At 35.0% G+C, this 26,749-nt stretch overlaps 4 protein-coding genes and 1 long non-coding RNA gene across 13 annotated transcripts; 2 read left to right on the top strand and 3 right to left on the bottom strand.

The window, feature by feature from the left end:
- Positions 1 to 1,010: 1,010 nt before the first annotated feature.
- Positions 1,011 to 15,547, bottom strand: LOC126917121 (katanin p80 WD40 repeat-containing subunit B1). 3 transcript variants are annotated; one of them, XM_050723642.1, is made up of 15 exons: positions 15,231 to 15,547; positions 14,815 to 14,945; positions 14,348 to 14,692; positions 14,083 to 14,273; positions 13,855 to 14,005; positions 13,616 to 13,779; positions 13,428 to 13,549; positions 13,175 to 13,228; positions 12,490 to 13,033; positions 12,106 to 12,340; positions 11,836 to 12,015; positions 11,695 to 11,771; positions 11,526 to 11,600; positions 7,562 to 7,681; positions 1,011 to 7,407 (listed from the first exon to the last, which is right to left on the bottom strand). In XM_050723642.1, exons 1-15 carry the CDS (start codon positions 15,262 to 15,264, stop codon positions 7,275 to 7,277), a joined length of 2,556 nt encoding a protein of 851 aa, XP_050579599.1. In that variant the 5' UTR covers positions 15,265 to 15,547; the 3' UTR covers positions 1,011 to 7,274. The 3 variants fall into 3 exon arrangements, with proteins under 3 accessions (XP_050579599.1, XP_050579597.1, XP_050579598.1); XM_050723640.1 differs by having other exon boundaries at positions 12,106 to 12,406; positions 15,231 to 15,545; XM_050723641.1 differs by lacking the exon at positions 13,175 to 13,228 and having other exon boundaries at positions 12,106 to 12,406; positions 15,231 to 15,545.
- On the bottom strand, positions 8,835 to 11,519 carry LOC126917173 (uncharacterized). The gene is made up of 2 exons (XR_007710878.1): positions 10,911 to 11,519; positions 8,835 to 10,702 (listed from the first exon to the last, which is right to left on the bottom strand). It is a non-coding gene; the product is annotated as an uncharacterized LOC126917173 (long non-coding RNA).
- Positions 15,548 to 15,643: 96 nt separating the features above from the next.
- Positions 15,644 to 17,068, top strand: LOC126917156 (UPF0598 protein CG30010). Of its 2 annotated transcripts, none has more exons than XM_050723735.1 (4): positions 15,644 to 16,028; positions 16,143 to 16,191; positions 16,262 to 16,482; positions 16,556 to 17,068. In XM_050723735.1, the coding sequence occupies exons 1-4, from the start codon at positions 15,966 to 15,968 to the stop codon at positions 16,793 to 16,795; spliced, it is 573 nt and encodes a 190-aa protein (XP_050579692.1). In that variant the 5' UTR covers positions 15,644 to 15,965; the 3' UTR covers positions 16,796 to 17,068. The 2 variants fall into 2 exon arrangements, with proteins under 2 accessions (XP_050579692.1, XP_050579691.1); XM_050723734.1 differs by having other exon boundaries at positions 15,645 to 16,033.
- Positions 16,786 to 19,518, bottom strand: LOC126917142 (angio-associated migratory cell protein). Of its 5 annotated transcripts, none has more exons than XM_050723703.1 (9): positions 19,388 to 19,518; positions 18,698 to 18,846; positions 18,400 to 18,586; positions 18,069 to 18,325; positions 17,847 to 17,991; positions 17,580 to 17,779; positions 17,321 to 17,518; positions 17,070 to 17,251; positions 16,786 to 16,997 (listed from the first exon to the last, which is right to left on the bottom strand). In XM_050723703.1, the coding sequence occupies exons 3-9, from the start codon at positions 18,569 to 18,571 to the stop codon at positions 16,925 to 16,927; spliced, it is 1,227 nt and encodes a 408-aa protein (XP_050579660.1). In that variant the 5' UTR covers positions 18,572 to 18,586; positions 18,698 to 18,846; positions 19,388 to 19,518; the 3' UTR covers positions 16,786 to 16,924. The 5 variants fall into 5 exon arrangements, with proteins under 5 accessions (XP_050579660.1, XP_050579658.1, XP_050579662.1 ...); XM_050723701.1 differs by lacking the exon at positions 19,388 to 19,518 and adding an exon at positions 19,169 to 19,307; XM_050723705.1 differs by lacking the exon at positions 19,388 to 19,518 and adding an exon at positions 19,169 to 19,307 and having other exon boundaries at positions 18,400 to 18,561.
- Positions 19,519 to 19,567: 49 nt separating this feature from the next.
- LOC126917150 (glutathione-specific gamma-glutamylcyclotransferase 1) lies at positions 19,568 to 23,270 on the top strand. Of its 2 annotated transcripts, XM_050723724.1 has the most exons (5): positions 19,577 to 19,808; positions 20,604 to 20,698; positions 21,988 to 22,023; positions 22,163 to 22,425; positions 22,519 to 23,270. In XM_050723724.1, exons 1-5 carry the CDS (start codon positions 19,577 to 19,579, stop codon positions 22,796 to 22,798), a joined length of 906 nt encoding a protein of 301 aa, XP_050579681.1. In that variant the 3' UTR covers positions 22,799 to 23,270. The 2 variants fall into 2 exon arrangements, with proteins under 2 accessions (XP_050579682.1, XP_050579681.1); XM_050723725.1 differs by having other exon boundaries at positions 19,568 to 20,698.
- Positions 23,271 to 26,749: the final 3,479 nt, after the last annotated feature.

Raw genomic sequence — 26,749 nt, 5'->3', positions numbered from 1 at the left:
GACTCGCCGTTGCGACATCCCTGCGTGAATTTCAAAAACAAGCATCAAAATTTTACTCGACCGTTTAATTATAAATAATATCATCAATATATTTTTGAAATATTTTCCATTAATTTTTATCTTCATTAATGTCTTCATTTAATAAATGATTGAGCATTTCGGAAAAAGCCTAGAAAGTATCAGCTCATATCGTAGCAGAAATCTGACTATATGAATTCTATTTAGTCGAACGAGATTTTAATTATATAATATTCGATTAAGTAAATTCCCGTCGAATGAATCCACTTATTTTAACTCTTATTATATCACTCGAAAGTTTTCCTTACTTTATCGTTATACAAATTATACGATGTCGATTTATTTTCACCCGAGGTAAAAAGAAAATTGTTTCACGTGCATTTTCGATATAACGATAGTACGTTTCGGCGATAGCTTTCGTTGATATGATTTCTCTGATCGATGAAGGGTTGTAGGACACGGTTACCCCTCTCCGTGCTCTTATAATCCCATGAATACATAATCTAGATGCAAACAGCCGGCACGCGTAGCTCGTTTTAGAACTGCCGTGATATTTCACGGATTACGAATATTTGCACTTCGTTTCACGGTATCTCGATCGTCGTACCGACTTTTCCATGCAAGAATCTTGATCAGCGATGATACTTCCCTCTTTTTTTATCGCCTGCAGTCTCGTCGTCTAAAAAAATTAGACGGAAGGTGATGGATGAGTTTCATGGAGGATTTAATCGATCGTACAACAAAGATTCGACTTTTTTAGTTTCGCACCGTGTAAATACTCCCCAAGCGACTCGGATAATTCTCGGATAAACTCTTTATACGTTCTGTGTTATTCACGTATTATCAAATATACAATATGATCGATTTATGATAATTTTCTGTTGTGCGAAAAGGAAACTTATAAATGTAAATTTTCGAAATTTTTCATTTCAATAGAATTATTGCCCTGGTATATTTTCTATTAAATGGAAAGGAAGTAATAAGCGTAAGTCTTCTAAATTTTCAGTAGAGTTATTATTTGTTCTCAGCTGTCCATACGCGGACGTTCAGTTTGTTCCGTGGCCGATCCTTAAACGCTAAGGTCGATTAGTTTTACGTGTTAAACGAGGAACGTCGCATGGGAACGAAAAAATTGATAAATGTTAAAGACAGCCAAAAGGACAAGCTCGTTGAGTTACAAAAATCGATTGAGTTCACTCTGAAGAATCTTATAAAATCATTTCCCTCTGTGTATCTTGATTTCAGCACTCTATAAATAATGAATATACAGGGTATTCCACGAGCAGATCATAAATTTTGTCAGCATGTCCAGAGTGTTATTCCAAGTAAAAAATGTGAAGATTCATCTTCGTTTTCTAGATATGGGAAACGTATTGATATAAAGCACAAATAATGATCAGATGTATCGAAGCTATTTAACTTTTTGATTAATTATTTATTTGAAATTGTGCGACTTCATGCATCCTTACATAAGATTATTTCAGCCACTTTCTTGTTTTCGATATTTTTCCTTGCTCCACCTAAGACGCGATATTTTCTCATTTTGTCATTATCATATAAAAAACGCGAAGACATTTAAAATGTTGAAGCTTACAGACTAGCTAACAGACTGAAATAATCCTACTTACATTATTATTTACATAACATTTTTCGTTTAGAATGGCTCTGTAAATATGCTGACAAAGTTTATCAGTTTCGTAGTGGAACACTTTATATATGTATATATATATATATATTTTTTTTTTTTATATAAAATTGGACTCACCGTTATTTTCTATTTTCACAGAGGGAATCACAATCACGCGTTAAAAGTAAAATTACATTAAAGAAAAAATGACGGTACTACTCTAAAATTATACCAATTCATTGCTTACACTACATTAACACTAATTAGGCTTAATAGTAAAGTAAATTTATTAGTCCAGATGTGAATGATCCAGGCCTATTAGAAATTGCATAATCTAATTATCTAGGTTTCTATTAATTACTAATTATCATAATACGTTATTATTATTATTATATCATTATTAATCTTTAAAAAAGATGTCAGTCCAACGAGAACTCGAATATAGCAAAATTTTGAAATTTCATTTAAACGTAGTACCGTCTCGCACAAGTTCTCTCGAGACATACGGAAAACCGAACAGATAAAATAATATAATTAAACACATCGTCCCTGCGCGTTCTTCACGGGCCTTTAATCCTTTGCACTGGTGCGATCGCAAATAGTACGAGGAAGTAGTATAATTAGTATATATAGAAAATATCGTTATTGTTATTTACATTAACGTACAAAACTAGAACGTTCTAGCAGACGATTAATAGCTTCGTATGATATTAATCTTCGTCCTATAACTATACGTCCTCATCAACGAACCATTTTGTAATTAATTGCATTATGTATATCATTCGTACGATTGTTTATACGATTCGTACAGTATCGTGATCGTAATTTATTATCGTAATTATTAGTCAATAAAAATCCCTTAATAATAGAAAACAAAAAATAGAACGAAAAAAGAATTTTAATTCTTCTTTGATCGTCTTCCATATAATATCTATAATAGACATAGCAATAATCTTCATAATTAAAAAATAAAAGGAAAAGAAAACAGTGTCTTTCTATATACGATTAAACTGGCACGATGAAAATGATATACAAAACAAAAACAAGAAGATAAAATAAGAAAATGCTTATAATAATACGATCTCTACGAGCTATGAGCATGTGTGTTCATAACGCGTGGAGGATCGGAATCACTTGTAAGTTATAATCTACGTTCTTTACGTTCGATTAATTCTAAATTACAATCGTAAGCTCTACTACGATATCTGTTCGGTGTGTCGAGTTACAATTAATTGAGCGTAGGCAGCTCGTAGTATTTGTTCGTTAGAAGTGCAAAGGCTTAAACAACGAAGGCGATTTACGTATATGTATGTATGTATGTACATTGTGGTCGAACAAGAGGAAACCCGATTGTTTCCTCGTGCTGAGGATGCGCTTCGTCAACTCTTTGTTCAACTTGTTAACACCTTGGCTATGAAATACTATCTTCCTCGCTTCATTGGACAGCTCACATTCCTTATAATAGATGAATTAATGTCGATCGATCGAAGTTTATTAGAATAATTAACACTTTTAGATAGATACCTTTTATCCATTTTTATATCTTTTTACCGAATTAAATATTGTAGCTTGTTTTCGTATGGAAGGTTAAGCTTCTTTAAAAGAACTTTGTGACTGTTGAAAAGTTTCACCTTATCAACTTGAATCACAAAGGATTAACAATAAATTTCGATGGAAGAGGTTCTAAATGTTTGGATCCCAAGTAAACTCACACGCGGCGATTAATTGCAAAACCTTGGAAAAATATGTAAAAGCGTTGTAACAATCATAGCCAACGTGTTAATAGCGCATCCGGAAGTTGATGACCGAAGGAATAATACGCACACTCACACTTCCTCTCGTGGCTCTCGCACTTTCTCTCCCTTACAAAAATACGGTTGGACGGAACTGACGACGAGTTAATCTCCTCGTGCTTTCTTTTATTTTCTCTGGATTCACTCTTATTCTTTGTTTCTCTTCTCTTATTTTGTCGCTTAATTAAAACGGCGTTAGATTGCGTATCAAAGATTGAGTTTTGAGCGCTCCAATTCGTTCCTTTGCCACCTCTGTTCCATCGAGAATTCTACGGGATCGAAGAAGTATAAACGACGGTTAAAAACCATGTTCAATTCCTCTTTTCTCTATTCTTTTCTAAAAGATTCTTCTACTCTTCCGTAAGAATCATATAAATAAAAATAAAATTAAGAAGCTTCGAATGTTCGATCAAAGTCGTCTTTCAAAATCGAAAGCTTATAAAGTTAGCGTAAAAGTGTACAAAGACTGATATGCAACAGGATCACAAAAAATATCGATGTTTCAGCAATAAAGGTAATTTACTTGATCACATGGTATAAAAACAGGTTATTGATAAAATTCGTATGAAGATGAAAGATATCGTACATTTTCTATAAAGTGTTACATATCCGAATGAATTCTTCCAACTTTCTCGTAACGTAGTAATTACCGTTTTGGTGTTGAAAAAAGTATATGACAACTTTGAACACACAAAGATGATCGGGGTGTACCATTCGATCCCCGATGGGATCGCCCAAAAGTTTCGTTGATAAAAAAATACTGATTATTAAATAATCGAAAAATACAATGATTAAAACAAATACCTCTCAACATTAGTTTTCTCTTTTTCTTGCTTAAATACATCTACGAGAAGGGATTCTTAAACTAAACGCAAAACGCTCGTCCCTCCAGATAAAATACGTTTTCTCTCGTTAAATTTTAAAAAATAACGCTACGTAATCTTTTCTTTTTTTTTCTTTTGTTACATTCATCGATCGATTGCTTCTCTGATCCCAAAAATTGTCACTGGAACAAGATGTCGAAAGGTTTGCAGTACCTCTACGACGTGCAAAAAAAAATGAAATCCAAAATCTCTGAAAAAACATTCTCCTCCCAAATATTCAATAATGATTTCTATGAAATATTATTGTATGCAGTTTGTAAAAGCTATGATACGAATGATTTCACCTTTTGCAATAATATAAAATATCTTAGTTCCTTTCATTTCGAAAAAATTTCATTTTCGCTTCCGTTTATCTTTCGCGTTTTCCTTTCGTTTCATCCACACAATTTTCATTCCAATTTTGAACCATATCGAACGATTTTAACTTATCCTCTGCTATGAAATTTCTCGTAATGCGGTCTTTAGAAACTTGAGATAACTCGCTGGCGAACGGACGAAGAGTAAGACGGATAAAGGGAACAAGTTAAGCTGGCATCACAGGGACCACTGAAAAAGAGACGAGAATCGAACATGGGGGACAGTGAAAGAAACGTTGTGCGCGTGGAACGATCGATTCGTCCCGCACTCGAACAAAGAAAATTCAAAACGATCTTTGGATTCGTTTGTTCAACGAGACCTTCGTGTTTCTTCCGTAACTACATATTTAACTTTTCCGTCCCTCTTTTTGAAACTTCCAATTTGTTTCAATTTATGCTCGCTTCAAAACCTCTTGTAAAATTCTGAAAATAATATATGTAAGAGTAAAGAATATAATAAACAAAAAAATATATCGGGTTGTAACATAAATTCATCCTAGTTTTATCTTTATTTGCAAATAGAGGAAACGAGACAAACGTATGTTACAACCTAATAATAAAGAAAAGATGAAGTGAAATATTCTCGTCTCCTTTTCGAATAATTATCCTTAAATCGCACTTCACTCTGTTTTCGTGTCGTCATCGAATGATCGAACTTCGAACTTGGTTTTCCTCTTTGCGCTTCTTTCACTCACGAGGAGCTTCGACACAATATTTTTCTCTCGTTTGTATATTCGTGCGACATATCAGGGATTTCAAGACATACCTACAATCAGAGTACCTTCTTTTTTTTCCTTTTTTTTTTTTATTAATGAACGGACGCAAATGACTCTTGCAAAAATACAATTTGTTATTTTATCTCTTTCTGTTACTTCTAGAAAAAAAGTGTTACTACCTATTTTATATTTCTTAATTAACTCACTCGTCGTTAAGCATCTTCGTCATTCTCTTCTCACGCGTGTTTGTGTATTTTATAGATTCAGTTGGGGTTACTCGCTTGTATAAATCAACACAAGACTGGCAAGAAGGCCGTCAATAATACCGCAGTGTCGCATTTTCTCGCGGACGCGTGAGAAATTACATCGAGAAAAATTTCATCTCCGCGACGCCGTTTTATTCTTATTCGTATTGTCCGCGAAGCAACGCGTGCATCAAATTTTATATACATGCATATGTAGTGCAATATATCATACAGAGTACAGCATGTAGTATAAAATGGCAGAGAGTGATCTTACATGTAAAGACGAACCGAAAATAAAGAATAGAATTTTTTCATTTGGAGCCCCGTTTTTTGAGAAAATTCAATTTATAAATTTATCGAGTATGTATACACTTCGCTATTTTCCCGTTTATTTTCTTATATATAAATCATCTGGTATGGATTGTATTTCACTTTCAAACTGTTTTGTTTACTTGCAGCCCGTTTCCGTTGGTCAAACAATCACAGTGGTTTCTTATAACAACTGCGTATATAACTTTGTTATAACTTGTCTTATAACAACCATTGGATTTTATCCGATCATACAAACAGCGTAGTACAAAATCAAGACAGCTTTCTGATTCGGAAAGTGTCGAAAAGGACATTACTTTCATCGTTCAATAATGTGTACGTAAAACAGTATTTATCATAATACTGCTCATTAGTATAAATACTAAATCCGAATATAATCAATTGCGAATGTACTTTATAGAATTTCAGTGTCGACTTTCTCATAAAACAAGGTTTTAATACTAAAACTCGATAAAAGCTAACATTAATTTTACCAAGAGCAGTTGTGCATTTTAATAGCAAGATTGTATTTTATAATAAATCCGTCAATTTGGTAGTTCTAGCGTTAAGCGAAAAAATTGTATTCTTCACTCGCAACTAATTTTCACATCTAAAATCACACCCTGCCTCGCTGTACTGCACGTCCTACCACATCCTGTATAATATAATATTTTACAATAATCATCAGTTTAACATCTTTATATTCCAAGCATCGATCTCTACTTCGAGAAACTTCTAAAATTCGGATCAATGAATTAATACAGCAGTTCGCGATAGTGGAAATTTTTCTCGTTCAGACTTCACTGTTCAAAGTATACCCGTTTCTCTTTAAAACAGGCTGACTACTCTTGTGCACATAGGGCCAGCAAACGTTGTATACAGTCTCGATAACGTGCATGGAGTTCATCGCCAGCATTCGATCAATATAACATTGACTCTAAGTCTCTTCGTCGATTGTTTCCATTGTATAATTAAAAAAAAAAAAAAAAAATCAAGAGGGAAGAAAATCTCTTTTTCTTCTTTCACAGCATTATTTTGACATCATCGGGTCGTCAATCTCGCAGGTGTTCCACGGTACTCGTTTGTTTCCCTTGGAACGTGCCGCCAATCGGAAGCTAGGACTCGAAAGGAGCCGAGGAGAGAAGGAAGAAGCGATTCTCGACGAACCGATCCGCCAAGCTTTCCTGAATAAAGCAGCTCGAAAGCGCGCTGATGATTCCCCATCGTGGTCAATGTACATCTGCTTCTCTTTACTCGAGCTTTCTCGATTTTTTGTCAGGTAACGACGAGTCTGGCGGTCGAGTTCACCAAATGCCTCAGCCGTGGTCACTCGAGACTTCGTATTAATACGACCATCTCGCGGAACAAGGCACCCAATTTACCTGGTGTCGTCTGTTTCTTCAATAGAACACCTCTGATCGTCGAGAGCTTCTCGTAACAGGAGAGGCACTTGTGGTATCTGCGCATATAAAATCAATTATTTTCACTTATACAATTTATAGTAGCAATACCATTTTTCTTTATAATCAGATGGGACGGGGGTGGGGGTAGTTAAAAGGTGGGGAGAAAAATAGTCGGATTTTGTTGGGATTTAAAAGATAAAATATACTCACCGTTCTTCTCGCGAAACGTCCACGCCGATCGTGTGAAGTGGAGCTTCTACGTTCGACTTGATCACCGATGCGAAATTTCGTAGAATTAATCTCAACCCCGAACATCCCACTGTTATGTACCTGAAACAGTAATAAAGAGAATGCCGACGTATTATTTATAGCTTCTTATTGAAAATCTTCCTCAAGATTTTCTTTAATTCTTTTACTTTCAACATCAAAATAAAAGAAAATTCTATAAATCACTAATTAATCGTTACTCGATATTCTAGTAAAAGTATGCCAGAATCACAAAAGAGCAAAGGATGAGAAAGTCTCGATCGTAGCACCCACCGGTGCTTGTCACGGCTAGTTTGTTCCAAAACGTGTTATTACCCCATAACGATGCCAATAAATAACGAAAGGCACGAAAGGCTTGGCCCCGCGATTCGACACGCTCGCTTTCGACCGGCGATAAAGGGTTTGCGCGAGCTCCCGTTCGAATCAGCGAGACGAATCCGCGCGCCGCCTCATAAATGTTCCATATAACGTTCAACGTTCACCTCTCTACCTTCTACGAACATTCTGTATCACGATCGCCCACGGGAAAGTACACTTTTCCCATAAAAATCTTCTCAATTATTAAAATCTATCAACTATTATATAATATTATATAAAATTATTTCACACCAATACGATTTTGATCCTCGTAAAAACACGAAAATAATGTAATGTGTATATAGAGAATTTTGTTCTAAACTTCGAAACCTTCGCGAGCACGTGTATACAGATTCCTCTATTAACGTTTAACTTCCTACTAACTACGTACGAAAAATTTTCCAAATTTTAATTTGTGAAAATTTTCTTTTCCTAGATCGATAGCTTCGATCATTAAATGTTCATCTTTGTAAAAAAAATATTTCTTCTTAAAAACATCTTTCGTATTTATAAAAGATTCAGAAGGAGGGGAAGTATCGATGATGGTGTGGCGATCCCTTTATCGTGTGGCACGTGACGTCGGATCAAATATTTCTCGACGTGCTCTTTTTTTTCTCACGAACCTACCACCTTTGACCAGGACGAAAGCCCGTGACGAACGAGCCGTGAAAATGCCGAGTAGTTATATGCAAACTGTGCTGCATTACGACACCGAGATGTGTATATTTAGCTGACAATTTCCTGGCTGGATTTACCCTTTCGATAATTGTCGAACCATAACTCGAAAGTACCATAATCAGTGTGAATTCATGGCAAGTTCGGCTTTCGAGATTCAAAGTTCAATTTTCAACAAATGATATCTGTTTTAAGAGAATTTATTTGTCTTTACCATTAATCTGTATACGATACAATAATCTTAATACATATACTGGCAAATATATTTTTTCACATTTCTTTCGGAACTAGATTGTTTATGCACGAGACTAATTTTATTACTGTGTTAGGCTTTAAGAAAACTCTGAGAAGCAAAGATTATCCGACACGATTAATAGATGAAAGAAACACACGTTACTAAACTAGATTGATCTTAATTGTCTCGTTTCGCGATATGTATTTATCGGCCGTAAAATCTTCATTAGAGCTACTTTATATTCCTAAAAGTCACAGTTTTCTCATAAATTTCACGATCAATGAAAGTGTACGACTTGATAATTAGTTTCTTTTCGTTTCAAGCTGATCATAGAGCGAAACAAAGGCAGAAAACGGTAACAGATAGAGAAAAATGGGTACGAAGACACATGAACTCAATTATTGCGTCGAGTAATTGCGAATGGCAGCTGCTGAGCGACCAACAAATTAGTCTGAATTCACTTTTACGGTATCGGCTATTTTCTGAACGGACGTGGTCAGCAACCATAAACGCTCGGCAAAAAAGCAGAACTTGCGTGTTAACGAAATATCTACCTGCACGTAACATTCTTTTGTTTTAATGACTTTCCAAATACTCATTCGTGCTCGGTAAATTTGTATATCCTAATTGAAATTTGAAATTAAAAATGCTAATGTACGATTAGTGACTTCTAATTAGTTTTGATTAGAATGTAACGTGTGATAATATGTAAGACATAAATTAAGATTCAAACATTTTTATAGTCAATGATAAATTTGGTAATCGATATATTTTTAGGTGCTAATTGAGGTTTAAAATGAAATGGTAATTTATGTGCGTGTAATAATTTCTAGTTCATTCTGATTAGAATATTACGTCAATGTTAACTTCCAATTAATTCGAATCAGGACGTGGCATTGGTGATAAAATGCAAGACCTTAACCAATTGTAAGATCTAAAAAATTTGTATAATCACAGATAAGGTAATCAATAGATCTTAACTAAGATTTAAAATGAAAATGGTAATTCACGATTAATCATTTTTAATCCATTCTGATCAAAATGTTTCATCAGTGATAAAATTGATTTTAACTAAGATTTAAGAGATATTATGTTAACCAAAAGAATATGATAGAAAACATGAAAGATCAAAAGATATAGTATATATAGACAAATTGTACGATAATCATTTTTCTGTTGCTTTTTTTCTTTCTAATAATAGCAATGACAAATAAGGAGGCAAAACGCGGAGACGATGATGGTCGCAATAACTGGCGGCATAACGAACGGAACGGCAATTTTCCGGACTGATAAACTCGCATTCTAAACGGATGTGCTATTATTAGATCACTGGATTATAGAATTGATATTGGTTTCTCGTTCAATTAACATAGGAAAGTTTCTGTAATTATCTAAATCTATTTAACTAAAAGGATTTACTCTGATGAAATTTGCAGAAACCAACTGCAAAACGATTCTATAAATCTGAAATTAGAATAATCCAAATATGATTCCATAAATGTGATTCCATTCATTGCCCAATGAAATTCATACTTTCTTTCTTTTAAAGGACGATTAAGACGGAGCAACGAGATATATGTGGCGCACACTCCACTCGACGTTAATAGGCGTGTATAATTTATAATGCGCATTGTGTGCGTAATTAGAGGAAGAATGGGCAGAAAGAAATGGATAACCAATGCACACGTGAAAGGAAATGCTCGTTTCTCGTCACGACAGCGCAATAGCCAACAGCTTGTAACTGAGCACCGGTTAATTACGTTGTTCCGAGCATCGATCGAACGAGCTATTGCCATTCTTCCGCTTCTTATCTAAAGCTGTTGTGAAAAAATAATTTACAATCGAATTATTATCGTGTTAATATTTGGAATGATAATTTTTTCATACTTTGAATAAAGATCAATATCAATAACGTTTACGAACGAAAGTATGCTTTTCAAGAATGCGTCACAGCCATATCCAACTTCCTACGCCATCATTAATATTCATGATCGGCTGTCAGTGCCAAGAAAGAAAAGGACTTACTGTCCGTAACTGTCCATGGAGTGCGTCAACATATGCGTGGCCCTTCGAGTTTTAAGATTCAACAATAATACCCGCGACAGCCGAGGATTCGAAGCTCGAATTTGCATCTGCCACTATCTTCCATTGTTTCGGCTAATTTTCGTGAACCCTTCTTCTCGCCTCGTATTTCCCTGTTCGTTGAATTAGCCATTCCCATACAGGCAGCCGTGCTACGTGAAGTGTACGCGACCCCACTCGAAATACCCTGTTTACCCTCTCATCCGCCATTCGAGAACTCACCCCACACAGGGGTGTCTCGATTTTCTCTAATTCACCAACCGTGTTGTGTTTCACGATAGAAATTGAAGTAACGTTAGAGGATACGCGTGAATAGGCATGTGTTTCAAACTTTTAATCAATATAGAAAAAAAGAGAAGGAAAAATAATAATGGGATGAGAAATGGTTCCTTTAAGAATTTAAAGGTTTTTTAAATCTCAATAGTTTTTATAAAAGTATGAAATATGAAAAGTAAGTGATTTTTTCGTAAGTTGTAATTAGAGACATTTAAAAAGAGACGTAAAATAAAAGTTGTGAAACAAGAAATAAAGAAGCGTTAAAGAAAGATTTTTACTCACATTTCATATTTACTTTGTAGTAGATCACCAATTGGACCAAGTAGAGAGTTACAGAGATCCAAGTTCCACATAGTCCTGTAAATAAAAAGTTGAAGAAAATAAAAAACAAGTTATAAGAACTTAGAAGTCAATAATGTTCTTCAATTGTTCATGAAATCATATTACTTACGGTTTTAATGTCAGTATCCCCAATAGATCCACAATAACTGAAAGATCGTTCATTGCCACAGCAGATTCCACCGCAGCCTGAAAATTTACAATCTTGTCTTAGCTATTATTTTACGTACAATAATGAAAGTTGAACAATTACCTTAAGATCTTTATTGTGCCACAAAGAGTAAATAATTTGTAAAGAACGATGACGACTTGTGAGTACTGCCATCATCGATTCATGACCGCGCATCATGCTGTTGAGTACTTCGGCTTCTGACATTTCATTAAGAACTCCCATTTGCGAGAAACCCAAACCAGTTGAAGTTGCAAAATGATTCTATATAAAAAAAAAGGAAAGACGATGCCATTTTATAAAGTTAATGTTTAAAATACTGTTTTATTTATCGACAAAATAATAAAAACTCACTGGTAGAAAAGTTTCAACGTCCAAGCCGTAAGGTTTATCGGCGCTTATGGGCACAAATTCGCCTTTTTCCGTGTTCTCGATGTTGGGCCTTATTTGAGACGCACGGACTTCTAACTTAGGATTCGGGGGCACTTGAGCTTTATTTGCTTTCTTTATAACGAATGTCGTGGTTGTGGAAGCGTTGCGCGCAGACAGCGACGTTGAGGTAGCAAAGTTTCTGTTCAGCGAAGTAGACCTAGATTGCGCAGAATTTGGCCTGTTTAACGCAGGGTCGGAGGGGCTGTGCCTTATATTATTAATTCTGCAAGAACGTTAAACGCATTTCCGATAATTGTCACTGTTGTATAATATGCTAATATCTACGCTTCAAGTATCCATACTTACTGTACCGGGTAATCGCTTTCATAACCCTGTTCTCCATCTCTGCAGCTACTCTGTCTTTTCAAGTAATGCTTAGGAGAATCCGGGCTAGGTGCTCTGTTCTTTAGTTTTCCATCATCCATTACTGGAAGAACAGCAGCCATTGGTGCTACACGTGGCGTCAGCGTAGAGTTTGACCTTTGCGGGCCCAAAGGTTGTGGAAGTGTTCCTATATCATTGGTAGGACCGCTTTTTTTCCCGGGAAGAGGTGTAATGTTTTGTCTTAGAGGTGGTATAGACGCGAGATTTTTTGATGTTCTACCAAGACCGTTATTTGCTTGAAGGTTTGCTTTTATTTGGCTAGTACTCGTAATTGCATTTCTTTGAACTGGCGGCGACGATTTGATCGGTTGAACACGAACTGGTACAGGTTTTGTCAACGATAACGTTGGTGCGGGTGGAGGCGGAGATGACGGTGATGAGATAGGTGGAACTTCTTCTGTATCCACCGTATTTAAATTTGACATTGAGGTAGAAAGATTTTGTAGTATCTGTGGCTGTGTAGGATCTGTAAAAAGAAAGCACGCGAAACGATGTAAAGTTGAACTCTTTATGTAAACTATACAAGTATTTGTACACTGGCATTCATGCAATATTGGAGTAAGAGAAGAAAATAGTTAAGGAGAGTTTGCTTTAAGAGAGAACTCACCTACATCTTGAGGCTCCGGGAAAGCCTCAGGTTCTGGAGGTGGAGTGCGAGACACTGAAACACATCGTGCATAGCATGCTCATTCACAAACCATACAGCAGAACATTCAAATTTTAAATGCATTTATATTTTCAGATTCGTGATTGTAGGTGAGTAATTAAGAGTTAGAACAAAAAGAAAAATTGAATATGTTGTGAGACACAGATCTTGCAACAAAGAATGAATAATGGTTACAATTTTATATTGTACTTACATGACCTGTTAGGTTGAAATATGTCATGATATTCAGTGACATTAGGAATATCTGCATATGTTGCTTCATCTTCAGGATCAGTTCCAGACTTGTCTGCTTCTTCTATGGTCCGTACGTCTAATCTATAAGCAAAACATTAGGTATAACAAAACATAACAAAATACATGACACTTATTTATTAAACTTACGTGTGTTTTTTTAATCCAGGTGGCCTTTCCCTAGAAAAACTTTTCCTTAACGAATTCCCATGACTAAATGGAGAACCGGATGTTGATACTCCCCCTAATGGAGCAATTTTCTTTAAGTCACACACGTACAAAACAATGTTTGCAGTGTGAAAACTTGCACCAATCTAAATAACCAATAAACACAATTCTTAATTCATAAATTATTATGTATACAGGAAATCAGTTAACAACTATCTTACCAGTTGATTTTGAGCGATGGCTATATCCTGTACCTTTCCCCAGCCAGTTGGGACTGAATCTAATGTTCTACCTGGTTCCCAACCATAAACTTTTAATACATCATGGCAACCAGCAAAAAGACATTCTCCACCCTGACTGAAGTAGAGACATCTATTCAAAAGAAAAAATATTTATAAATTAGTGGAAACCTTTAATAGGAATAAAAATTCTATAGAGTTGGTAAGTACCTGATTGCAGAGGAATGACTTTGGTCTGTAGAAGATACAAGTTGAAAAGATTCCAAATCCCAAAAGTGAACTGTTCTGTCTGCACTTCCACTGGCTAGTAAGAATTCATGAGGATGAAATTCCACTGTTGTTGCTGGACCTCTGTGTTCAGAAAACTCTCTTAACTGTCTACCAGCCCTTAAATCCCATAACTGATTCAAAAAGAAGGCATTGATTACTTATATTAATTGACACTATCTCAAAATAGGATTTGTATAACATTTACCTTAACCATTCCTTCTTCTCCTGCACTAGCAATCCACTGACCATCAGGACTAAATTTTAAACTATTTACCATCCTATTGTGTCCTTTATAAGTGAAGATACAACCTTTCCTTCGGATATCCCAAAGTTTAATAGCAGTGTCTAAACTTCCTGATGCTAATAATTCTCCATAAGGATGAAAGTCCATACAACGTATGCCTGCTTTGTGCCCAGTTAATGTACGGGCCAATTTAGCATGTTCTAGGTCCCAAATTTTTAATGCTCCCGTTTGCGAGCCAGCACATACTAAATCTTCTGTCTGTCCAAATCTTACGCATTCTATTGGAGTGGTATGACCACTCAGGCTCTGTAAACCAGCGAATCAGGATTATACAAATAATAAATTAAACACTATAAAATTGAACTATAGTATTCCAACTGAAATATTCCTTTTAATGAACCAATTGCAAGTAAAAAATAAAACTGTACCATAATACAATTCTGCTTTCCAACTGCCCATAGATTCACTTTTTTATCATCACCCCCAGTGACCAAAACGCGTCCAGATTTATGACCTAGTGCCAGGCAATTGACATTGGACGAATGGGCAACAAAATCCTCTGTACAAGGAGAAACAGATCGTTCTTTCAAAATGACCTGAACAAGATGTCAGCTACCAATGACATCATAAAGACAGTATATTTTCGGTTTGAAAAAGGTTATGACCATAATAGGAAGATGCAGCGAACAGTTAATTATTGGATCTTAACGAAAGATTTGTAAACACGAATTGTTTACTTATCTCAAGGAAGAAAGAGCGCCAGAACGGAATCCGTTAGATGCACACCGAACCGACTGATGTATTAAATAAAGAATATACAACTGCGAATGAGACAATCACTTACGGAGTTTCCATGACCTCTTCGTGGACGAAGCCATATTCCGGGACCACAGGATTGCGTTGTGCACGACTTATTTGGCAACGACAACAATTTGAGATTTCAGCTTGCAGATGCACAATTTTTTTTTGCTCGAATTCGTAGGTAACATTTTTACTTAGTGTTATTATTCAGTGCAGGAACGATTATTCAACGGGGCGGCAGCATCTCGCCGCGTTCTGGTCCTGAAGGCAATCCTTTCCTTGAAACTTCTGACCGTTTTCACAAACCGTTCGTTCCACCTCTTCGTCGTATCTCATTTCTTGAATCTGCCTGTCCGTGGGTAGCGCGAACTAACGTGACGTTGAAAAATATCGAAGTTCTGTTTCTATCGAGATTACGTTCCAATCGATCGCACCAGATGTCACCAGTTCTCCGGTCAATTGAATCCTAACCTCGGCAAGTGTCAGAGTGAGAAGAAGAGCTAATTATTCAAATAAAAGAAAAGTTATTCAAATAAAAAAAAGTTGTATCGTTTGTAATTAATTACAGTGTATGCCGCATGATAACATGAATTATACATGATACGTTCTACGTGACGCAATTAAAACTCATAGTGTACTGTAAATATTTAAAAGTGAGGTTATAATTTTGGAATTATGTATATATTGAATAAAATATTTGCATTTGATCGTTCACGAGTGTTCGCAATTAAAATTAAGTCAATTTACTCCCAGACATCTAAAAGGTATTGCGTAAAGTATGTGCAAGGACAATCGCCAGAACCTCGAGTTCGTGAATATTTTTATTACATCGACCATCAAGGCATGGTACAATTTGATATTTAATTCAATTTATGTTCAGAAATGTAGAAGTTTAGGAATAATCATATTAAAGTTCTTTCTCTTAAATATTAAATTTATATTTTATTTGCTATAGTTGTTCCTGGATGATACACGTATGAGAAACTTCACATCATGTTTTAAAGGTGTGCATGAGCAATGAGATAATTTATTATTTATGTTGATTTATATCTCATGGCAGCCATATTATTTTAGATAAAAAGTTTTTAGCCTTTTTTTTCAAGCGCTTAAAAAAGAATGACACAGGTAGATATGTAGAACATTTTCCTTATGTTTCTCTTTGTGGTCCAGAGAGAAATTTTATAAGATGTGATGATTTGCCAATAGTTTTCACAAAAGTTCTTAAAATGTATAATAGTGCAACAAAGAAAACCGAAGACTGCTTTGGTTATGCTCACGCTGAAGAATTATTAATGGTATATTTAATTTTATTAGTAATTAAATAACTATGCATTTAGTCTTCAATACTTAGTAATAAATTCATTATAGGTTCCATTTCAACCAGACAAAATATATATGGATATTCAATCAGGAAGAGTATATCATCCTGCACCTGAAAAGGCAGGAGGAATTGGCCTGGTGAGGTCACAAATTGCAATTGAATTTAGCCCATTATTTAACTTTGAAAAAGGAGAAGAAAATGGTCCAACACATATCTTTTGGAAAAATAAGAAATATACTTTAGATTGCAATTGGTATAAGGATAAAGTACCACAGGCTGTCAGATAAAAATAAATAAACTTTATTTTTAATTAAAAAAGAAAACTAAGCACGATATATGAACAACTTTGATAAAATGTACATATATTTTTAGATAATAACAAAGATTTATAATTGTTATCTATCTAATAAATTTTGTTAAGATAAAGATGAAATATCAAAGATTCTAGCTGTAGAATCATCAGATGTTGTCAGTGCTTTTTCTCCATTTCTAAAAGGTTGTTATTGTTTTTATTAAAGGGTTGACATAAAAAAATAAATATCTATAGTTCTTTCAACTTACTCAGATATATATAAGTCAAGAATATCTGCCATGTGTCCAAAGAAAGAACGTAAACGTAGACCATCTTTTCCGTCAAAACACCTCAGAATACCATCTAGTCCCGCCGAAAATAATAGAGTCGTATTTCCCTTCCATAGAAGTTTAGATATACCACTTTCTTGCTCTATCTTTTGTCTAAGCATCTAAGTAATAATACAAAGTTATTGACTTGAAATGGCAAAGTTGCAGTCAAATGGGAAAAATAGCAGTACCTGTTTTGAGATATCCCAGATGAAGATTTCACCATTAACTGTACCAGTTGCAGCAACTTGAAATGCAGGATTTTTACAAAAGGCTGCTGTTTCTACCCAATTGCTATCCCTGTTTCCTTCGCTACTTACAGCACTTTGATCATTATTCGTAACATTATTGTGCTCACCGTTATTAAGATTTTGCAGGATGGAAACTATCTGAAGTTTTTAAATAATGTTACTTTCAACTGCTCGATAAGGAATCTTTTGGATATATTACCTTCCCTGTATTTGACGTGCTGATTATAGTTTTGCCATCTACAGCTGCAGAAAGTATTAAATTGTTATCCCAATGACAATCAATGGTGGTTATAGTAGAAGAATGACCTAATGCAGAAGATATAGATGACAACACCGAACTTGTTTTTAGATCTAGTATTCTAATAACTCCATCTTCATAACCTACTGCTATACGCTTGCCTAAAATATTACATTTAGTTCAGTTATGCCTTTAATTGAAAAATGAGAAATACAAAGACACGAATACCATCTGGAAATATTGAACCAGTCTCTGCCCGACAACCATATCCCTGGAAAACTTTACAATCTCCATCAGGTATTTTCCACATATATATTTCCCCATCAACAGACCCTGCTAATAAAATATTTGCAACTGTGTGCCACATCATCCACTGCGATAAAAAAAATAATACTTCAGTTTATTGAAATCCATAATCTTATAACATTTAATTATGGAGAATAAACTAACAGTGGCATCTCCCATATTGTAATCCCAAATTTTAGTTTTATCAGCTAATTTCCAAACTTGTATCATTCCACTCATATCTCCAGTGGCTAAATATGATTCATCGTGATTAAATGCTGAAAAGATAATACTATCTTTGTGACCTGTACAGTCCAAAATGATTTCTCCTGACGATGTATCCCAAATGTAAGCCTTATCTTCTTCTCCACCTGTAGTAGCTAGTTTTCCATTTTTATTCAAAGAACCACAAAAGACAGAACCTAATGTTTTCATAGAAAATCACAATTTATCATCAACACATAAATTTGATTGTAATAACAGAAATATTCTTCACCTATTTCGTGACTACTAAAAACACAAATTGCATCTCCTTCTTCTGAAGGATCCTCCTCCATCGCATCCTCTTCATCATCTATCACTTCTTCTACATCTCCTATGTATATCATATCTTCCTCATTTATTTGATTAGCCATGTCTGAAGAAAAGGGAGGAGTATCTGTATGCATGATTTACTCTAAAAACTTCATAAAGCGTGCAACATATACAGGTCACGTTTTAAGAGGATACAAATATATTTAATTACATACCACTACATACCAAAGTAAATAAAATTTTAAGAATAATCGTATTACCTTATGTAGAAATTGTGCGTCCGGTTAAAATCTGTCACTTTATCTAAGTAATAAAATCAAAATTTCAGTCTTTCATTCGAAAAGGTAAAAATTCAAACGCCCGTCAACAATCGGAGTTCGGAAGCACCAGCTGATTTGGAAATTGGATGCTACAAAAATCATAGGGATTTTTTGTTATTGGTAATATCTAAGATCTGTCTTAATAGCGACATCTTTAAAAAGAAGTTAAACTTGCATTTATCATATGAAGGAAAATAGATTTTCTCCCAAAAGATAGATTTTATCTAAATTTGCAAATTTTACTATGTAATTTAGTCATATAAGACTAATAAATTCGTATTAAATGACTACTAATCAAATTTGGAATAAAAAACGAATATTAGAATTAAACGTGTATATCACATATACTTCATTGTTAATAATAATAAGGCGATAGTATCGTATTTCTTTCACGAATTGAAATTAACTTACACTCGACCAACAAATAGCGGTATAAAATGTCTTTATCTTTTCCTATTAATACGTAATATCCATATGATATTTACAATAATATAAGTGAATTTCAGTATTTACATAATCACAAAACTTGCAATTTGTCTGACGTAACTAATAACTACTAGATAAGAATATATTTCAAATATCTATACAATTTGGAGATATGTATGTAAGCATGTACGGTTGATGTCATACGTCAATCTGCGCCTCGTGTTTCATCATCCATCTCATCCGTTTCTCCTACTCGCACCCCACGTTATATCTTCTTCTTTCTCACCAATAACGGTCGCCTATACTCCTCTCCGTCAGCATAATTCTATCTCTTTCTAGCAAGACTAGTAAGAGTATACGCCCGACGACCGGCAGTCTCGGTCAAGCATCTGCATGGTGTATACGTTGCATTCGGGTCTTCCAAATTTGTCAATGTCCGTTGTTAATTTAAACCGTGAAAGTTCCAATGAAACATTCGCAACGATCAAGTCAAGCAGTTCACAGATTTCTATATATTCAACAGTCACAAAGATTAATCACCAAATTGTCAATTTATATACAACCCTTCGAAGAAAGTATCGACCAAGTAAAATTTCGACGAAGATCCGACTAATTGATCATAAAGGTAATTAACTAAAATCATTGACGATATTTTAGATAAAGATTTAGATATTTATTATTGAAAAATGTCACGGGCGGTATTGAAAAACCGACGCGTAAAAGATGAGAAAGAAAAGAGATATACGACGATTGACCAGATAAATAGGATAATAATCCTGTAAAATCACCAAGCGAAAGTGGGAGGCAACATGTGCATTAGAATGTTGTAGTGGGAGTGAGTGTCTTGACATCGAGCTTTAAAGTACATACCAGTCATTGGGGTAAAAGCACACTGGAGCCACGTGCTGGCAATTGTCAAATCAATTATTCTTACGTTGCAATTTCGAACGATAAAGCAGAAAACGGACGACTAATGTTCTTCTTATCTCTTCGTTGTTCCACTGCGATAATGTAAATTAAATAAAATATGCGATTGTAAAGGCTTCGAACATTGAAATTGCTTTAAACGTAAATCGTACCTGAAATTGACCAATTGTCCATTCAAATAGTTAAATAGTAAATTGAGATGTATATATTGACGTAGAGAGTGAAAGATTTAAGGACTAACTGTGAAATATTTCCACAAGATTATTTTGGAATAGAATCAAAATATCTACCAAAACAGGAAGATATACAAATAAAATTCGAAGAGATATGTTTTATTTGAACACAAAGATAGGATTAAAAAACTCATACGAAAGAGAAACTACACTTAACTAGAAACTTTTGCGCGCATTTCAATTCCTAAATAAAATGGAAGCTAGGAACAATGAAAATTTTCTGTGGGTGTTCGGATATGGATCTTTGTGCTGGCATCCAGGTTTTAAATACAAAAGAAGTGCCGTGGGACACATCAAGGGATTCAATAGAAGATTTTGGCAAGGGAATACGACTCACCGTGGTACAATAGAAAAGGTAAGACCTTGGCAAATGCATTCCCATTTCTTCTTTTCTTTCTTCATGGCTAAACAAAGCGATTTCGCCAAATATCTATAGTTTCTCAGAAATGTTTGCCGTTATTTTTGTTCTGCAAAAAGTATAAACACATTTCGGCCGAGAGTTTCGCCATTTCAGTAACGTAGGAAGCTATGTTTACGGCTTATTAATACCACGTTGTGAAGCTTTTTCTACATATATGCGTAAAAATCATTCTACATGGTGAAATCATTGCAGACGTTCGCATTTAGAAATAAAATAATTATATTTAAATAATTTATGACGTTAGATCCGGTCCTAACATATGCTGATGTATGTCGCAGAGTTTCGAAATATTTTATTACGCGCTATAAGATAATATTATAATAAACACAACATTTATGAATAAATATTTACGTCGAACTAGCCACATCAGTTCAGCTTTGAATCAAGTTCTCCGACGGATCGAGTTTTTCATACGATGGTCGTATCACGTGTTCTATTTATACCTTTAATTTTCTTGTTCATGAATTCAACACGTGAATTCTTTCACAAAGATCTGGCAGACTTCCACGCCAAATGACAAAGTTGCAGCTTCGTTTGACAATAAATGTGTTTACGATAATTAATGAATAGTATAATGTAAATATATAATCCAAAATATTTGACAAAGAGTTTTTCAGAAAAATGATTTTGTCCCCTTTTTTCTTTAGTCTTGTCCTTTCGATTACCTAATCAGAATTGTAATATAAAAAATATTTAATAGGCGGTAATTCTCTTAAATATCCGGTAGAGCATAATGTTTGTAGGAACGGTGCGAGTACGCTCCAGTAAGTACTTACGGATGCTTCCATTAAGATTGATGAAAATCGGGTGCAGTTTCACCTGATGAGCTTGCCGTTCCAATTTCTCTAATTCATACAATATTATTTATATATAATATTATTTATATATTATAAATATATACAAGCGTTTTCTTCTGATATTTTCGACTTCTTACAGTCCATCGCATGTCCTTTACTATTATGGATATAGACAAGATTTATCAAACGAGAATTTCTCTTGATATCACGTTGCGGTTGCCTGTCGATTAATGTGAAACCAGTTACAACTTGTAGTAAGTGATATCTTTCGCGAGTACACGATTTCCTTCTTTGTTCGCGCGCGTTATGTGTTTGCGTCATACCATCGTAAAATAGAAAAACTTTTACTCATTACTTTCTTTATTTCGTTGTAATTGAAGTTATCAGTTGTTTGTTTAGTCATGCGTTGTCCTATTTTTGTTGCAGCCTGGACGAGTGGCGACGCTGGTCGAGGAAAAAGAGGTAAATATTACTCACTCCTAAAACATCCTTCATTATCTTATTTAACGTACATACCATACAGTACCATTTCATTTTCATTGTTTCTTATATTATGTGATTTTGTTTCACAACAAACTACATGAATTCTGTTTATTCACAGGGCGTTGTTTACGGCCGGGCTTTCCAAGTCCAAGACACTGCAGCATTTCCTTACTTGGAAAATCGCGAGTGTACTTTGGGCGGATATATGACGACGATTGCCACGTTTTATAGCCGTGAAGGAAACAGGAGCTTTCCAGTCATCATTTACATTGCCACCAATAAGAATAAACATTGGCTCGGTGAGGCGCCGCTTCAGAATATCGCTAAACAAATTTCTGAATGTTCCGGCCCGAATGGACATAACGTCGAGTATCTTTTACGGTTCGTTTCATCATAAATGACATCATTCGGTAGTAATTTTTAAATCGTCAATTTATATTCTTCTTGAAATTTCATTCCATATGTCACGTACAGATTAGCAGAGTTTATGCATCGTTATCTACCAGAAGCCCAAGACGACCATTTGTTTACATTGGAATTATTAGTACGTTCGAGGATAAAGGAAACGAATATGTGTCTGGATACGTTAATGGGCAAGCGAGACTTCAATATCGACCTGGAGGACGTCGAGATCGATGCCAAGGATGAGGATAGTGACTTAGTCACCAATAACGCAACCAATAATCTCAGGAAAAATTCCTTCCAATTCAGTCTCCATGTACCTGATAAGACATTGCGTTGCCTCAAAATGTAGACTGCATTTCCTATTTATATCAATAATTATCGAATGCTTGGACCGAGATGCAGAGAATTTATGTAATTAATGATAATAAGATAATATTCTTCGTAGATAATTTATGTAAAAACGTTCGTATCTTTTGAAAACGTGTGTCTATTGAATAATCATTGTTCTTGAATAGTTTAGACTGTGATACGAATAATTTAAGCATAATGAAAGTCACATTCTGGCAGCTTAGTATTGTAAAATATATTTGCAAGTACGAATATCACACTTTTATTTTTAAATGTGCTGGGAACTATTTAGGATTATATTATTTCGAAAGCAATTGTGCCTTAATCGTAAAAAGCGCAAACATAGGGCAAATGTCCCTTCCTACAATTTTCTTAATTATAAGTTAATGACAAATTTTGTATCCGGATGCATGAAACGATGATTTATGAAAGAGATAATGTTTAAATATATTACTGGATATTTCTTTTTCTAAGTCCTTGCATTTCTTAAACTTAATTATACCGTATATTCATATTCGGGAAAGTACTCGAAGAGTAATCACGCAGTGATACCACTTGAAAAAATAAAATTATACTTCAGTCGATAAAGTAGAAACGATATATCATTCAAAGGTATAAGAAGGAAAATCAACGAATGGTATGTCACGATCTACAATCCTGTTTATATCCTGATTATATCCTGTTGGTAACAACTACATATAAAATTTCTTCTTCATCGACTTTCGACAAAAATCATTAATTTCTACGCACAGTTATTCGAGAAATTAGAAATTTGAATTTCTTCAAATCACACGATACTATATCATAATTCCGTATACCTAATTTTTGGAACAGAAACAAACATTGATAATAAAATATTGATAAGAGTGAAATATTGATGATAAAATATCAATTTCACGGTTGTATCACATTCTTTTAAATTGTAATATTTTTCAATTAATTTTTATTGGCCTGTATCGTTCTAAAAATGACATGACATATTTAAAAGAATTGGTATAATATACATATACGATAGAAATGAAATATTTCCGATATGGAACGCTGGTTGAACTTTCAATTACCATATTATTTTACATGACTTTGCTTTTAGATAATTTTAAATAATTTCTATATAATAATCTATAATAGAGAATATTTTACGTTATATTTTAGCCCCAATTCTACATCTGATTGAACCAAAGCAATACTTGGTACACTCAACTTGTACGCAGCTTTTTCTCAAATGTTTTTTATGCCGTCTTTAAAAATATGTTTGTTCCTTCAATACACATATAATGTATAATAAGATGTCGCAACTATGATTTGTAATTGATTAAAATTACTTGCGAGGGCGCAAACTGAAGAAAACATCTGCACACATGATTTTCATAATTTTCGGTAAAAATACGAGGAAAAGGGAGCATGGAATTCCTGGTTACGCCGTGACGGCGTGGTGGGCCTCGAAGATCTTCGTTATTATTTCAGCGAAACGAAGCGTGCCCGGGTGCACGCTCGAGTTGGCTCCTGTACGAGTTGTTAACTTCTTCGTGCGGATTCTGTCCAATTTATTACACAGACAATTCGTCGTTTCTTTTTCGAAATAAGTAGCCCGAAAATCATCTGGCGATCTCGCAAATAATTAATCAAATGAAGAACACCGAACCGTGGAAACGTTATATCTCCTCAATTTAAAACTTCCTAATGCCAACATACTTGTATAAGTGCATATATATATATATATATACATTTCTATCGGTAAATCTTTACAATCGCCATCGAAAATCATCGATAATCGAAGAATGTTTCATTTCAACAAACTCGCGAATCTCAAACCATTGGCCTCCAAATACGACGAGACGCAACGTAGTAATCGACGGTCTGTGAAAAAGCAGGTCCATCGAGTTTACAATTTAACGAGAATCACTTGGAGTTCTAAGGGCACCGGTACCAACTACACCACGTACGATGATATTTTTACGCGGTTCGCAGAGTTCCTGGTTTTCTGGACAACCCGACGGTGGACGTAGGGAGAAAGACTGGAGAAGCTGCTTACGGAACGTACGTAAACGAACGTTCGTCACGCATCGTGACGATAAAGCCAGCCAGGTATCTCAGGGATAACGTTACTCCTGGCTACGTATACGCTGTCCTGTAATTCCATTAATGTACTTTCTGGACAATTTCAAAAGTCTTCTTGTCCTTTTCTACCGCACACTTCGAAATCCATGAATTTTATTACAAACTCTCAAACTCTAAATGGCCATGTAATGGTAAACGACGAATTGGAAAGATTTTCATCGGGACAAGTATTCCGTTCGCTATGTATATTCGATAGCAGCGTTCCACTATTTTATTTTAGCATCTGTACTATTCTAGTGTATCGATTTAATACGACAATATATTCTAGCGAATTACGAATTTTCGTAGGTTGCACAAAAGGATCGTCCGAGGCTGACCACAACGAAAATATATTTCCGTTGGCAAATGGTTTCCATAAGCTTGCCTTGGTGCGGAAAAGTCGAATACGGTTATATTGCTCGTCACGGTTATTAAACGCGTGTTTCTTTTCTTTTCTATCGTGCACGACAGATATTCGGAGCGTGCATCGATTTCAACCACCCACGAGCAATTTCGATACGATGCAATCCGCATAAACCTGCTACATTTCAACCTGAAACAAATAAAATACGCAAGATTAGAAAGTTGTTGGGCTATACGTAACGAAATATTCCCAATGTCATAGGACGATCATTTCCATGCAGCATTACAATCGAACAGTGATATTGTTTCCTTAGTTCTTCATGGTCGTTGGATTTCCGTAACGATAAAATAGACGCTTAACTCTCTTGGTGGCACGTTTTCCCGCGCGTTTTTCTGAAAACTAGCTGCCATTAAAAAGGAGAGAAAAAAGCGACGAGGCCGTGGGCCGGTTTAAAAGGCGTAAAGCACGACACGTTTTGTTAGCGGTATGACGATTTCCGTCACGTTATTGTGTCAAGTACTCGCGACTAAAAAGTTACCGTCGCCGCGTCATTTCTTTTTCCAAACGATGTACTACTACACTTGATTTACAATACGAATTAACGCTTTGACTGCCACGCCGAAATCACATGTTTCGCTCAGGACACCACGACGGTATTTTTATTATTCAAGGCATATAATGGCAAATAATAAATAATAATAAATTGATGATGTAAGACAACATTCTTCTCCAATGGACCGTTTATCTTATTGGTGGTCACGGGTGACCACCGTGGCGTCTTGGTAACAGTTGATAGCGACATATTATAACGAGGCTTCGTTTATTTCAACAAACCATTCGCATTCGTTATTTCGTCGTAAGCAAAACGTCCAGAATATATTGTTGAAACGTGTAGAACATATTAGTAAATACTATTTGCTCCTTCTAATAGTAAGGTGGAGAGACAAGCGTGACATTTTTATGATTTCGATGAAATATTCGGCTGAAATGGTAGAGGTAAAAAAAATTATGTTTGTAATAAACCGATGGTAGTGGTAGATTACAGCAGAGGAAAGTGTGCTGTAGATTTATCAGATCAAATGGTAGCATATTCTACACCACATAGAAGAACCCTCAACTGGTATATAAAATTGGCTTTACGGTTATTGTTAAATACATCAATTTCAAACGCGATGATACTCCATAAACAAGCAAGAAAAACAAAAATCAAGCACTAGCAATGCACCTTACACGGTGCCATTCACCAGAGCCGTCAAATATACTTATTCGACAAAGATTGCGACACGAAATGCAGAAGAACGAAGGGCAAGCGTACTTGGCACAAAAATTTTGCAGAGAGTGTTATAAAAAAAATGTTAAACAGTTAGGATCAAAAATTGCTAAGAATCGGACCAAAAAGCTGATCACCTATTGTATCCAGCTTGTATTGATGAGCCACATTTATGCTTAAAGTGTTTTAACACGGTGCACCGTTAGATGCAAGATGTGTTC

Source organism: Bombus affinis, chromosome 6 (assembly GCF_024516045.1).
Source record: "Bombus affinis isolate iyBomAffi1 chromosome 6, iyBomAffi1.2, whole genome shotgun sequence".
NCBI classification, from domain to species: Eukaryota; Metazoa; Arthropoda; class Insecta; order Hymenoptera; family Apidae; genus Bombus; species Bombus affinis.
This window is presented reverse-complemented; position numbering and strand designations above follow the sequence as displayed.

Excerpts from the sequence above, each read along its gene's own strand:
- LOC126917156 (XM_050723734.1), top strand. The coding sequence starts at position 15,863 with ATGTATATATTGAATAAAATATTTGCATTTGATCGTTCACGAGTGTTC. Across the intron at positions 16,192-16,261 it reads CTTCACATCATGTTTTAAAG|ATAAAAAGTTTTTAGCCTTT; the intron begins GTGTGCATGAGC and ends ATATTATTTTAG. Across the intron at positions 16,483-16,555 it reads ACGCTGAAGAATTATTAATG|GTTCCATTTCAACCAGACAA; the intron begins GTATATTTAATT and ends AATTCATTATAG.
- LOC126917150 (XM_050723724.1), top strand. The coding sequence starts at position 19,577 with ATGGTGTATACGTTGCATTCGGGTCTTCCAAATTTGTCAATGTCCGTT. Across the intron at positions 20,699-21,987 it reads ACCGTGGTACAATAGAAAAG|CCTGGACGAGTGGCGACGCT; the intron begins GTAAGACCTTGG and ends TTTTTGTTGCAG. Across the intron at positions 22,024-22,162 it reads CGCTGGTCGAGGAAAAAGAG|GGCGTTGTTTACGGCCGGGC; the intron begins GTAAATATTACT and ends GTTTATTCACAG.
- LOC126917121 (XM_050723640.1), bottom strand. The coding sequence starts at position 15,264 with ATGGCTTCGTCCACGAAGAGGTCATGGAAACTCC. Across the intron at positions 13,229-13,427 it reads ATTTCAACCTAACAGGTCAT|TGTCTCGCACTCCACCTCCA; the intron begins GTAAGTACAATA and ends GATGTGTTTCAG. Across the intron at positions 11,772-11,835 it reads GGCACAATAAAGATCTTAAG|GCTGCGGTGGAATCTGCTGT; the intron begins GTAATTGTTCAA and ends GTAAATTTTCAG.
- LOC126917142 (XM_050723703.1), bottom strand. The coding sequence starts at position 18,571 with ATGCATACAGATACTCCTCCCTTTTCTTCAGACATGGCTAATCAAATA. Across the intron at positions 18,326-18,399 it reads TTTTAGTAGTCACGAAATAG|GTTCTGTCTTTTGTGGTTCT; the intron begins GTGAAGAATATT and ends TGAAAACATTAG. Across the intron at positions 17,992-18,068 it reads ACAATATGGGAGATGCCACT|TGGATGATGTGGCACACAGT; the intron begins GTTAGTTTATTC and ends TTTTTATCGCAG.